The following is a 14,255-nucleotide window of genomic DNA, read 5'->3' on the forward strand; positions in this document are numbered from 1 at the left end:
GCCCCATGGAACTGTGGATATATAAGCTACTTGGGACCATAAAAAAGGATTGATATTTATGCAATAAATTTGAGCTTTACTCAATATTTTCTGCTCAGGAATTAGCCTCCTCTTTTTAAAATTACTTACACCTTGAAGAATATGTGCGCAATGAGCATCTGGGTATAAAATGTAAACGTAAGTATATTCTGCATGTAATATTTCTAACATAAAATAATCAAAATGCCTATGGAAAATTATAGGGAATTGCTTGCTTTGACCAAAGTTTGACCTGAATTTATTTACCACCATAGCTCTGGATCCTGCCGAGCCCTTTTTTAAGAAAACACCTATTGAAGTTAGAGTGGACCGTTCTGATGCATTGTTTGTTGATGTCATCCACACCAATGGTGCTCCACTGATTCCTTATATTGGTAAGATGTTCCGTGGACTATCATGGAGTAATTAAACCATGACTTTTTTTGTTGCCTTCTAATTGTAAATTAATTAATGTGACAGGCTTTGGAATGATTGAACCTTGTGGACATCTTGACTTCTATCCAAATGGTGGAGAATTTATGCCAGGATGTGACAAAAATATTATTTCAACAATTGTTGACATTGGTGGCATTTGGGAAGGTACAAGTATTTTCTAACACCGTGCATGTTTTGACCATCAAATATCATTTGTCATATTGTACTCATCCTTTAGTTAGTAAGAACTGATTTACCAATGTATTTTCTTGGAATAATTTGTACAAATGTTTGCTGGTTCTTTTAAAGGCACTCGTAACTTTGCAGCTTGTAACCACTTACGGTCATATAAATATTATACAGAGAGCATCACAAGCAAATATGGGTTCATTGGAATTCCATGTAACAACTATGATGATTTTACAGCAGTAAGTTATTTATTTGAATTTCTCTTAATCATTGCATGACTAGAAGTGGTACTATACAGTTGCACACCTGCCTCATGGTTCCAATGACTTGGGTTTCATTCTGACCTCTGGCGATGTCCATGTGGCGTTTGCATGTTTTCCAGGCAATTGCCTGTTTAGACCCCATTTGCCATCCACATCTCATAGACATGTTTGCTATCAGCTTAAATGATTACTGCAAATCACCTCAAGTCTCAGTGGATGGGGAAGAAATGGGTAGAGGTGATGTGTACTTGAGAGAAAATTAGTTAACAGATATGTAAGTGGAAGGATAGGATTGATGGAATTGTTCTGAGAGCTGGCATAAACTTAATTGGCCAAAGGACCTCCTTTTATGATAAAAAAATATGAATTTTGTGATCTTGTGCAGTGAATATTTAATACTATAATTTTCAATGGGAAAATCCTGCCACTAGACTTCATAATCAAATCTTAACAAACCTCAAACACCATTGAGTCATTTCTTTGTTTATGCTGAAATCTGTAGACAGTAATGTAAGGCATACCTTTATATAGGTATGTTGCAAAGCCTACCTGAAGCGTCGCTGAAAATCTGTCGCTGCGGGTGTGCTCGATTTTGGCGCTATTTAGAGGGGGGCGGGTTTAAAACGCGATTTTCTCTAGGCTGTTCCAATCGAAGATGTTCAGCCTAGATAATTATTAACGAAAAATCGCTGGAAGACCACGTCGCAAAAGCTATTATTAGTTTTAAAGGCCTTGTATAATAGTTATAATAGTTTAAAAATCAATCTCTAAACCCGCGACCACCGGCAGCTGTCAGGGTCTCATAGAGCAAACAACTGAAGGTAGGCTGCTTATTTTTACATTAAAAAGGGCTTCTTAAGATCCCTTTATACAAAGTTTAATGTTGCGAGTAGCTCATTTTGGGCCCATTATATCCCGCAGTATTTTTCTGGGCATTTGGGGGCACAAATCTACCGCAATGTGAACGTTCTAAACCAGCGCGTTCACAGGAACCCACTAGAAAGCTGATTTAAAATGGACTTTAATTTGCAGCAATTGAACACTAAATTCCTTCCATTTGGCCTATAAATTAATGTAAATGAGATTTTAAAATCATGTTTTATTGTGAATTATTTATGAATATTATTTGGACACTTAGGCTATTTAAAAATGTTAATCATTTATTAAGAAATGGATAGATGTTTAGATCTAGTAATTGAAGTTTGAAATTAGCTACACTTGGATAACTAACTAATTATATGCTTTAATTTCAGGTCATCCAAGTAAGATTATTTTATATTTGTTTCAGAATGGTTCAATCTACGATAACTGAAAATTTCATTCAGTTCTCTTAATTTTTAAGAAAGTTATGGGCTTTTGACTGCACACGATCACAGCTTTTTTGTTATGTCCATAGAAAATCAATAGGGAACAAGATGCTAATTTCCAAGTATGAAAATTGCCATAACTTTTTAAATACTTGAGATATGAAAGTGAATTAGGTGTCAAATTAAACTTCTTTTTATGCTTTATCTGATGGGATAAATTACAGACTTGAATTTTTAAATCTCAAAATTTTGTAACATTGCTACTTTATAACAATTACTTTTTATTAAAAATGAATCATGCCCCAATTTCAATAATTCACCAATTTGAACTAACAGTGGGGAATGTATGGAGTGAGCTGCTGGAGGAGGTACTATTGCAACATTTAAGAGACATGTAGACAGGTACATGGATAAGACAGGTTTAGAAGGATATGGCTAAAACGTAGGCAACTGTGACTAGTGTAGATGGAACATTTTGGTCGGTGCGGGCAAGTTGGGCCGAAGGGCCTGTTTCTACACTGTATAACTGTATGACTATGATTATAAACAACATAGAAAAATGGGAATTTGGGTAAAACGAATGTAATAATTAGATAATTTGAATTAAGTAACTTTGAATTAAGATTGCAATTGGTAAAGTCTACTAAGATCCTTGGCACACTCAATTATGTGGCTTTCTCCTTAGCCAATATTAGATTCTAAAATAATGAATTGTTCTAGGAGCCAGCTGCTGCACTCTTGTAAAAACATTTGAATGGAAAGTATTTATGATTTTGCGAAACAAAACAAGCCATCTTTCTTTCTTTATTCTGAAGCCTTTCCACTCACTCATGAATCACATTTAATTTATGACTTTCTAAGACTGCTGCACCATGAGGGCCTGCACATTGGAAATTATACCAGGGGTCTTGCCAGTTTTTTGGTGTGGCCGCTGGTTGAGCCGAGGTTGGGGGGGAGGGAGTTGCTGCAGCTCAAGTGAGGAGGGAGCATGGCAGGAATCGAGATCTGCCAGAATGTTTCTTCATGGGGGAAAAGCTCAGGTGATGGGAGGCAGGAAGACAGAAAAAATATATTGGGATACACCCTTTTTCACACCTTTTTGCGGAATCCTCCCGAAATTCTAATCATTCCCAGAGAAGGATGATTAGAAGAGGTCATTAAAGGCTACCTCATGTGACCTAAGAGAGAGAAGAGAAGCGATTGTGTACTTACCTATTCAATGAGGATTTTGTCTTCTCCAATGTGGTGGGAGAGTGTTTCTGAGTTTCTGGGGCTTCTTTGGAGGGGACAGTGTGGATGTGTCAGCATTGATACTGCCTGTTGCAGGAAGATTGTGAACTTCTACTTGATTTGGTAGGTGGTCTACAACTTTCCAAAAGGTTGTGCTTTTACATCAAACCAAAACCTTTTTTCAGTTATACTTTTGCGTGTGCTGTTATTTTAACATTTAAAAAAAATTCACTGTAATGTTACCATGATGGCTCCAGACCATTAAATTTGCTTTAGCTTCCAGTGTACAAACAGCTTGTAAATCCACATCTCAATGGCAACCTTACAATGGGTGCAATGTTTTAGTTTTAATTTTAGGGATACAGCATGGAAGCAGGCCCTTCAGCCCACCAAATCCATGCGAACCAGTGATCACCCATTAGTTCTATCCTAGACACTAGGGACAATTTATAGTAGCCAATTAACCTACAGACCTGTAAGTCTTTGCAATGTGGGAGGAACCTGAGCACCCAGGGAAAACCCACCTGGTCACAGGGAGAACGTACAAACTCTGTACAGCCAATACCCATTGTCAAGATCGAACCCATGTCTCTGGCCTGAAGTTATGACCTCTTCTCCATACTTTCTTGTAAAGTGTTTCCTTTAGTTTTGTCAACTCAAACATATCATTCATTTGGGGCAGATTCATTCACGAGACTTTGATGACTTATAGCTATCTTACAGTGAACGCAGCCACGCAAAAGGTTTATGACTTCCTACCGCTTGTCTAAGAAGCCGCATATTCAATCAGTATTTGTTTTTCCTAAGCAGCCAGGTTAATTTTTCACAGGCGTTGCACAGGATCTACTGACATACAAAACTTCTGAACCCACAAGTCACAGTTACAACAACTCTGGACAATATCCTCGAAGGGGTGACAACTAATATAAACGGTCCTTGTAGGATTTCACAGCCTGGGGCTGCAATATCACAGCACTTATATCCTGTTTCTGTATTTTAAAAAATATTAGAAAGCAAAATATGCTATGATGTAGCATGCAACATTTCACCAATCTAATGAAACAATCAAAGGTTATCCTATTTTCCTATGAGAAGCCGTCTAGCGGATGTTTATAGTGACTGTTATTTCAAAGGGCTGAAGCGTTTTTTTATAAATAGATAAGTAGGAGGCAGTTTGCATCTGATAATGCCAGTAACTAACCATCTTTAATAAGCCATAAACACACTGCACAGATGTACCCTTAGACATTATATGCACAAAATAGCTGACATAACATTGAAGTCACGTGTTAAATTTCAGGTAATGAGTTCAACACACATATGTTAGCCAAATTTCTAGCTCAATTTTGTTTCATGGTCTACTATTGCTTATCAGTTGTTCACCACAGTGCAATAAGGAGCAAATGGGGATAATAAAGCCATAATATTAGAGTTGACGTTGACATTTCAGTGTGAAATACTTATGTGATCATATTTTTATAGCTCTAAATCTGCTTTGTGCACATCTGCTTTTTGTGGTGTTTTGAAGGTAATATTTTAGTACTTTCATAGCTTGTTGTAACCTATGCGCCTCTGAGATTTTGAAGTCCATTTTTTCCTTTAAATGGCACAAAAGGTCTTTACTATTAGCTCACAGATCAAAGTTTAATGGATTGTTGGTTTTATATTATTTTATTAATATTAGATTAAACTTCATTGTGGTTTTGAGGACTGATTATTAATGTACAACAAAGGAAGGCAGCTGCCATTGAAGAGGCCTTCACTATGTATTTTCTTTTCTAAGGGGAATTGTTTCAAGTGTCTACCAGAAGGTTGCCCACAAATGGGACACTATGCTGACACCTATCCTCTTGGAAATGCTACAACAGAGCCTGATTTTTATCTGATCACTGGTGATGCTCCATCTTTTGCACGTATGTATATCTTCCCAAATATTTTCAGATTGCTTTTAAATATACACTACAAGGAAACTGCAGTGAAATCTCTAAATTTGATCTCGTACCACAGGTTGGAGATATAGGGTTTTGGTTAAAATTACCTGTACCAAGAAAATCAGAGGATTCTTCAATGTGGCTTTATATGGTCCCAATGGAAACAGTCGACAATATCGAATCGCACAGTAAGTTTATGACTGTAGTCAGGAGGCCAATGCTGTAAATAGTGTAATGGCGTGGCTATATATCATTCAAGAAGGTAGACACAAAATGCTGGAGTAACTCATTCAATAAAACTGATGTTTTTTTGTTATATCATTTATGTAATTATAATATGAAAACTGTTCTTGTGTTTTAGTTTTAGTTTTTGTAGTTTTAAAGATACAGTGCGGAAACGGGCCCTGCGGCCCACTGAGTCCGCACCAACCAGCAATTCCTGCACATTAGCACTATCCTAGACACTAAGGCCAATTTACTATTTTACCAAGCCAATTAACCTACAAACCCGTACGTCCTTGGAGTGTGGGAGGATTCCGGAGCACCTGGAGATAACCCATGCAGGTCACGGGGAGAACGTACAAACTCCGTACAGACAGCACCCAGAGTCAGGATCGAACCCGGGTCTCTGGTTCTGTAAGGCAACTACTCTACCGCTACACCACCCTGTTGACCATGATGTGGGCTGTTTTGACAAGGGCATATTCATTGCACACTCTAGATGCTAAGATTTCTTGCAATTTATTATTTTTTCATCAACTTAGCATGCAATTAGGAATCAACGGCAAAGTGCAGAATATATGGATCAAGCTGGAGGAGACTGAGAAATTGCTTTCAATTAATGGCATTAGTGATCAAGTTGGTTTTTAGCAACAGTCCAGCTGTTTTCATTTTACTTGGCTTTTTGATGCATTGTTACAAATTACTAGGTTTGCATGGCTGGAGTTTTTGTAGTAGTTCTGGCCTCCTGCTGCAACTTCAACAGATCAGTCATAATCCTGGAGAAACAGCCAAACAGTAGATGAGGGAATCTGCCAAAGTCCTACCCAATAAATCTAGTGAATCCTGAAGTTTTGTTTTTGTGGTTTCTTGTCAGAAACCATGGGTTTACGGTGTGGGAAAATTATCTGTGCATGTTAAATTGGCTCATTTTTGGACACTGACCAATATATTTTGCTCTGCAGAGCTCTGTTAGAGACTGGAAAAACATTCACAGCTGACATTGACGTGGAGAAGGATGTGGGGGAGATTACGAAAGTCAAATTTCTCTGGAATAATAAGTTACCAAATCTTTTTGGGCCCAAAATTGGAGCAGAATCTATCACAGTATTAAGAATATTGGATCAGAAAATGCAAGTACACCTTTATTCTTAAATTATTGAACAAGTCTGACTTATCAAAATTGGTTTAGACATTTTGACAATATTGTGTGTGAGTTGTATGTCCAGAATACATCTGCTGTACACTAGATGTAGGAAATCTGTTAAAAACAAGTTGTATGATAGTGTTCCCATTTCACCATTAGGTAAATAACCATTATATTGGAAGATGGAAATCCCAAAACACCCTGCTAATATGATTAAACGTGCAAGTGAACTGCATTTACTAGCTGGTGTAAAATAACATGATACATTGCCCAGTCACCCTCACATAAAAGTCAAACTTCCATATACTTTTCCTGAAAATAAACTAAAATCATTGCAATATATTGAAGGTAATTTATTTTTGAACACTTAGCTCATTTTAAAAATCTGTGTTGCGAAATCGAGTGAAATGATTGGATTGAGTGAAATGATATTCAAGTATATCTACAATTTTAAGGGTCAGATTTAAGTTGAAACATTTAGGGTTAATGTTGAACGTAACTTCAAATATAATTCATTCAGAAATAAGAAGCAACTCATCCCTCCTCTGAATCTCTGCATCAGAGTATTTAAGTGTTCTTGAGTTATTTCTGAGTGCTTGTTTCTCAACATTACCCTCAATACCAGGTTAGCCCTTCATCATCCTCTGCACATGTTGACCTTTGTCATGTGGCTTCAAAACTTGAATACAATTTCTCATTAACACCAGGGAAAAATCCAAGTTCTCCACTCAACATTACCAGCCAATCATGATCTGTTCCTTCCTGAAAGTGAGACTACCTATAAATCTGGTTAGATCCCCACTTTCCACAAATGCTGCCTTCCTTCACTCGGTATTTCCAGCTATTGAAGAGTTGAAGTACAGGAAGGTTCCGCTAACAGGTTCAGGGTGAATTTGCTACTCATTTCCTTTCACCCGTAGCTCACGACTGGTTGAAATCAGGACCTAAACCTACATAAGGAATCTGTCCAAAATCGGATCAGTAAAATTTTTAAATGGGTTTTGGCTAATATACATCTGACATTCCATCCAGGGAATCATTACAAACAATAAAAGAGATTCAATGTACATTTATGATCTTTGTTGCTTAATTTAAAGTCATTGGACACAACATTCATTTAAGTATATGGCTTCCAAATAAATTGCTCTACTCTCACTAGAGCAATATAATTAATTTAGACTCTTCATAAAAAAATATGTGTGTATGTACTGTTTCAGTTGCTGTTATGAATGATCTCACAAGAATACATCAAAGCATATTCATACTATTTTATAGTCCTTCTTAGTCAAAGTTGATGAAATATCGAAATGCTGTTGATTTGTGTATTTAAAATACATTTATTTATTCCAAGATAATATTTTATGTTTCAGATTTAAATTTTGTGGGTCTGGAGGTGAAGGTGAAGATGTTCTACAAACTGTTTTGCCTTGCTCAAATTCTTAAAAGAGATGTATTTGTTCATTTAATTTGAGCTTTTGGAAATAAAAGTGGTCATACAGTTTGATTGCAGTTTGCTTTGTGTTTCTCTGAGTATATTGGGCCTAATTGTGTTGGCCTGCGTGTCTCTCTACCTGTGCCCGCCTACAATTGGTATACAGGACCCATCTCACTGGCTCAAAATGCCCCAAACTCAAGGGTTATAGTCTGACTGTGACAAGATAGACAACTCAAAGTGAGGAAGCCCTTGGAAATTTACATGAAAGTTTTGACTGCTGGCAAAGTCCTGTCTCCCCAGCTGTGTCAGCTGTGAAACCTATCAATTGTTTTAATAAACTTAAATATTTCTGACATCCAGAGCTGTTCAAAGGATTCAAGGATATGGTTTAAAAATAATTAGTTGTTTACAAAAAACATTAAAAAAAATGTAGAAATGATTATATTTATAAATTTAGTGCTTAGTAAAATCTTCCAGTGTGCTGCTGGCAATTTCATTAAGACTGGGTTCCATCACTTTCTCTGTTTTGGTGACTAACAGCGGAGAAAATTAACAGGAGTTTTAGTTTATTAATCTCACATGTACCGATGTACAAAGAAAAGCTTTTATTTGCATGCTATCCTGTCAAAGGAAAACTATACATGATGTGCACAGATAAATGATAACGGGTAAAACGTTTATTGCAATATAGAGTCCGATTAAAGGTAGATCAAAGGTCTCCAATCAGGTAGATGGGAGGTCAGGACCACACTTTAGCTGATGAGAGGACTACCCAGGTGCCTGATAACAGCTGGGAAGAAACTGCCCCTGAATCTGGAGGTATGTGTTTTCAAACATCAGCAAGATCTAGATATCTATGCATCTTGCAGAACATATGCACAATTTATGAACCTGCTGCTGTTTAAATGGGTAAATGCCTTGATATCTGGCCCAACTGCTATCCCAAATGCCAGAATTCAACCTATTAAAGTCAACCAATAACATAACATATCTTAAGCACTATTACCACCGGGCAGGGAAAGAAATCCAGTAACGCTGTGCCTATTATTGGTACCGGAGCTGCGGGTAACATCAAAATGATCAAGACTAAGCTGGTGAGTGTTTTTGACTCCAAGTTTTCACCGGACCCAGACACCAAAACTTTATCTGTGTATCTTAAAGAAAAACTTGGCCGTGAGGTTACCTGTCCAAAGATTTACACTGTACACAGTAGATACAGTTCATTTAAAGTATCTGCGGAATGTAATGAGGTTGGCAAAATGTACAAACCGGAGCTCTGGCCAGAAGGGGCATTTGTCCGGTGCTATTACGAGCCGCGCAGGGTTGGAGTCATCGGATCAAGCACTGCGCCTGCTGCGGGGGGGAATGAGTGTACCTGCTGGTGCTAGGGGCATTCACTAGTCTCGCTAAATGAACATTCGGGTACTATCGTACAACTGTCGTGGCCTGCGTTTGGGCCAGAGCGCAGGGGATAAAGCTCGCCGCTCAGTTGTTGACAACCTTCAGGAAAACTGACATATGCAAGAGACATTCTTAGCGAAGCAAGACTTGGACAAACTCAATTCTCTCAATGGCAACTTTCATGGGGCTGGGGAGTCTACAACTGACCTTGGCATGGGAATAATCAGAGGTAGGATACCGGGGGCGTGGCTATTCTATGGAACAAGAAGCTTGACTCATCAATAAATGTGATTCGGCTTGATGTTGACTGGTGTATTGCCATACACTTTGCTCACAACGACAAGGAATTTGTTATCCTGAATATGTATACACCCTATGAATGCCATCAGAATGAGGATAAATATTTAAATAGGCTTGTTTTCATCTATTCTTTCATTCAAAACAAAAATTATTGTAGTGTATACGCCATTGGGGATATGAATGCCGATATCTCAGATAGGAACTCATTATTTGCCAATCATATGGCTCAGTTCTGCCAAGATAATAATTTAATATTGTCAAGCAAAGTGCTTTTACCTACAGATAGTTATACTTATATTAGTGAGGCCTGGCACACCACATCATGGCTGGACCACTGTATTAGTACAGCTGATGCACATGCCTCCTTGGGGTGTATGAGCATTCTGTACGGGGCAGCAATGACTGATCATATACCTGTTGCTATGACAATAAATGTTGAACACATACCAATGGTATCCAGATATAGAAATAGCTTTAATACAGAAAAACTGGACTGGTCAGCCCTCACAAAGAAAGACATCCTAGCCTATTATGCCCATACAGATAAATCCTTAAGCAGTATTCATCTACCTAAAGATGCAATAATGTGTATTAATGTTAATTGTAAGGATGTGAAGCATAGGAGAGATATCTGCTCCATGTATAATGATATATTGTGCTCTATATGTAGGCAGTAAGCCCTACTGCAAGCATAAAAATAAGACACATAACATCAGGCCTGGCTGGAATCAGTATGTAGCTGAGTATCATACTGAAGCCCGTGAAGCCACTAAATTATGGGCTATGGCAGGTAGGCCCAGACAGGGGCCTGTGTTTGAGTACAAGAAGCTCACTAATGCAAGGTATAAGTATGCTATTCACTTCATCTGTAAAAATGAGCAAGCTATGAGGGCTGATTCCATGGTTAAGAAGCTGCTAAGTAACAATGCTACTGATTTTTGGAAAGAAGTGAGAGCTCTTAACAGTTGCAAAACATCTCTACCATGCACTGTAGTTGGAATCTCCAGAACAGCTAATATCGCGGAGTTATGGCGACAACATTATAGGACTTTATTCAACTGTGTCCAAGGTGACTTGTATAGGGTGGATAATATTGAGAGTAATGACTCAATGGTGATTATGTCACATGAGGTGTATCATGCCATGAACAAGCTGTCCAACAACAAAACAAGTGTCTTGGATCATATTTCTGCTGAACATCTTAAGCATGCGAGTATGAGGATAGCTCCTCTCCTTGCTATTTGTTTTACTGGCTTTATGATTCATGGCTTGTTACCAGACTCAATGTTGTCTGTTCTGTTAGTGCCGGTCATTTAGGGCAAAGCTGGTAAAGTAGTTAGCCTAATAATTACAGGCCCATAGCTTTAGCCAGCATATTGTCAAAAGTTTTAGAAAGAGTTCTGCTGGATAGAATAAATGAGTTTGTTAACTCCACAGATAACCAGTTTGGTTATAAAGCTAAACATGGCACTGACTTGTGCATATATGTCTTAAAGGAGATTGTAAACAAATATAGAGTCAAAAACTCTTCAATCCTTATGTGCTTTATTGATGCTTCCAAAGCCTTTCACTGTGTTAATCACAGAAAGCTGTTTGTTAAAATGAGTCAAAGAGGGTTGCCTAAATATATTGTGAGAATTCTGGCCTACTGGTATGCCCACCAGACTATGCAAATAAAATGGGGCAATAGGGACTCAGCCCAATTTGGGGTTAGCAATGGTGTTAGACAAGGGGGAATTTTGTCCCCAGTCCTTTTTAATTTTTATATTGATGATCTGTCCAAACAATTGAAAGCATGTAATACTGGGTGCATGATTGGTAATATTTTAGTGAACCATATTATGTATGCAGATGATCTTGTGGTCTTTAGTCCATCTAGCGCTGGTCTCCAGCAGCTCCTTACTATATGTTCTGTGTATGGTGTGGAACATGATATTAAATATAATGCTTGTAAGAGTGCTGTTGTGTCTAAAATGTCCTGATTTTAAATTGTCTTACAATAATCTTAGTGTCTGTAACAAGGTAAAATATCTAGGGCATTTTATTACAGAACAAATTACAGATGATGAGGATATTTATAGGCAACGACGCATGCTGAATGTACAGGCGAATATTCTCTTGCGTACGTTTGGTGCGTGTGCAGATGTGGTGAAGGTGTCGCTATTTAGAGCATACTGCACACCACTCTACACTGCGCACCTGTGGTCGAACTATGGAAAGACAAGAATTCAGAGACTAAAGATGCCATATAATGATGCCATGAGAACACTACTAAGGAAACCTAGATGGTGTAGAGCTAGTAACATGTTTGTGGCTGCAGGAGTCAGTACTTTAGAAGCTATTCTAAGGAATCATATGTATAAATTCATTTGCAGGATAAATGACTCTAAAAATGTAATTATTGTGGCCTTGTCAACCATAAGGTTTAGCACTACACGCTACAAATCCCAGTTGTGGAGACACTGGTATCGTTGTCTCGTTGTAGGACATTGATCATTCTTTTATTCTGGTTTTTAATTCATGTATTGTGTTTTTTTTAATATATATAATTTATGATGCTTTTATAAGTGATATACTAAGATTTTATATGTACTTTATGATATTTTTAATGTGCAATGCATTTTTATGTAATGTTGTCCCTTGTCTGGACCTTGAGTCCGAAATAAAGTTTATTATTATTATTAAGCGATTTTAAGAAACAACTATAATCCTTTGCCCAATTCTGAGTAGATGTTGCAAACATTGTACAAAAGATTCACTGTGATTGCAGTAAAATAATGATCTTTAAAATGAAATTGAATAATTTGTTCAATTAGCTTTGATCCCTTTCAGTTCCATTCTTTGCAAATATCAGGTAAACTGATGTTTACACTTACAGAGAGGCACTGGAGATTATCAGTACAGAGAAATAAATGAAGCCTTTGAACGTATTAATTAGCTGCTTCGCTTGTGCAATGACAAGTTCCACGTCAGTGTTGTCATTTCATCTTTCCATTGTTCTAGTTGGACAGTGCTAGATGTCTCAGAAGAGATAATCAAGTTTGAAGTAAGAGAAAGGAATATAATTGTTGTTTTGTGTAGAAAGGAACAACAGATGCTTGTTTATACTGAAGTAAGAATGAATGAACAATAAGAATAATAAGTTTAGTTTATTGGACAAGTACCAGGAATTTGCCTTGGTGCTCTGCCCTCAAGTGACAACATGACATGCAGTGACAGTTAGGAAAACACATAAAACATTAAACATTAATAATAAAACATTATCGATTAAACATGTGAATTAAATAAAATACCAGAGCAAAAGGAGGCTACAGGTTTTTTGTTATTGAGTAGAGCCACTACTCGTGGAAAAAAAGCCGTTTTTATGTCTGGCTGTGGCAGCTTTGACAGTCCAGCGTCACCTACCAGAGGGAAGTGCTTCGAAGAGTTTGTGGCCAGGGTGAGATGGGTCAGAGATGATCTTATCCGCTCGCTTCCTGGCCCTTGCAGTGTACAGTTCGTCAATGGAGGGAAGGTTGCAGCCAATAACCTTCTCAGCTGATCGAACGATTTTCTGCAGCCTCTGGATGTCATGCTTCATGGCTGAGCCAAACCAGACCATGATGGAGAAGGTGACGACAGACTCTACGATGGCCGTGTAGAATTGGACCATCATTGCCTGTGGCAGATTGTGCTTCCTCAGCTGCCGCAGGAAGTACACCCTCTGTTGTGCCTTTTTGACTGTGGAATCGATGGTGACCCCCCATTTAAGGTCCTTGGAGATGATGGTTCCCAGGAACTTACAAGACTCCGCAGATGTGACTGTGGTGTTGTTGATGGTGACTGGGGTGAGGGGAGGGGGAGCTCTCCTAAAGTCTACAATCAATTCCACCGTCTTAAGAGCATTGAGCTCCAGGTTGTCGTGATGGCACCAGGACACCAGCTGTGTCACTTCCTGTCACTTATGTGTGTATATATATATTCATTGGTATATGGTCATACTGATCTGTTCTGTATTTATTGTAGTACCTCTGGCACAATGGCGGTGAATGCAAAGCTAAAATCAACAAACAAAATCCTCGCATAGGTCCCCTGGCGGTCTTGGTGCTGGAGGATTAAGTGCAGGCCCAGGTTTACTGCATCATCCACAGATCTATTGGCCCAATATGCAATAGTTCGTGATATTTTTCAGCTTGATCAGCACAAGCTTTTCAAGGGTCTTCATGACTACAGAGGTCAATGCGACAGGCCTGTAGTGCTTAAGACCAGTAATCCTTGCCTTTTTGGGTACAGGGACAATAATGAAGACTTTGAAGCAGACAGGGACAGTACAGGTTTGCAGAGACTGGTGGAAAGACACAAAGTGCTGGAGTAACTCAACAAGTTTGTAGGTTAATTGGC

The 14,255-nt window shown here is 38.2% G+C and overlaps 1 protein-coding gene across 1 annotated transcript in view; it reads left to right on the plus strand.

Annotated features, from left to right (window-relative positions):
* LOC116981408 (pancreatic triacylglycerol lipase) overlaps positions 1-6,747 on the plus strand; it is a 33,477-nt gene extending 26,730 nt beyond the window's left edge. The window contains exons 8-13 of the mRNA XM_033034461.1: positions 294-413; positions 499-618; positions 763-881; positions 5,226-5,355; positions 5,450-5,561; positions 6,558-6,747. Of these exons, the coding sequence (XP_032890352.1) occupies positions 294-413; positions 499-618; positions 763-881; positions 5,226-5,355; positions 5,450-5,561; positions 6,558-6,747 (791 nt within the window). The remainder of the gene's footprint in view (positions 1-293; positions 414-498; positions 619-762; positions 882-5,225; positions 5,356-5,449; positions 5,562-6,557) is intronic.
* The last annotated feature ends 7,508 nt before the right edge of the window (positions 6,748-14,255 follow it).

This window comes from Amblyraja radiata, chromosome 15 (genome assembly GCF_010909765.2).
Source record: "Amblyraja radiata isolate CabotCenter1 chromosome 15, sAmbRad1.1.pri, whole genome shotgun sequence".
Taxonomy (NCBI): Eukaryota; Metazoa; Chordata; class Chondrichthyes; order Rajiformes; family Rajidae; genus Amblyraja; species Amblyraja radiata.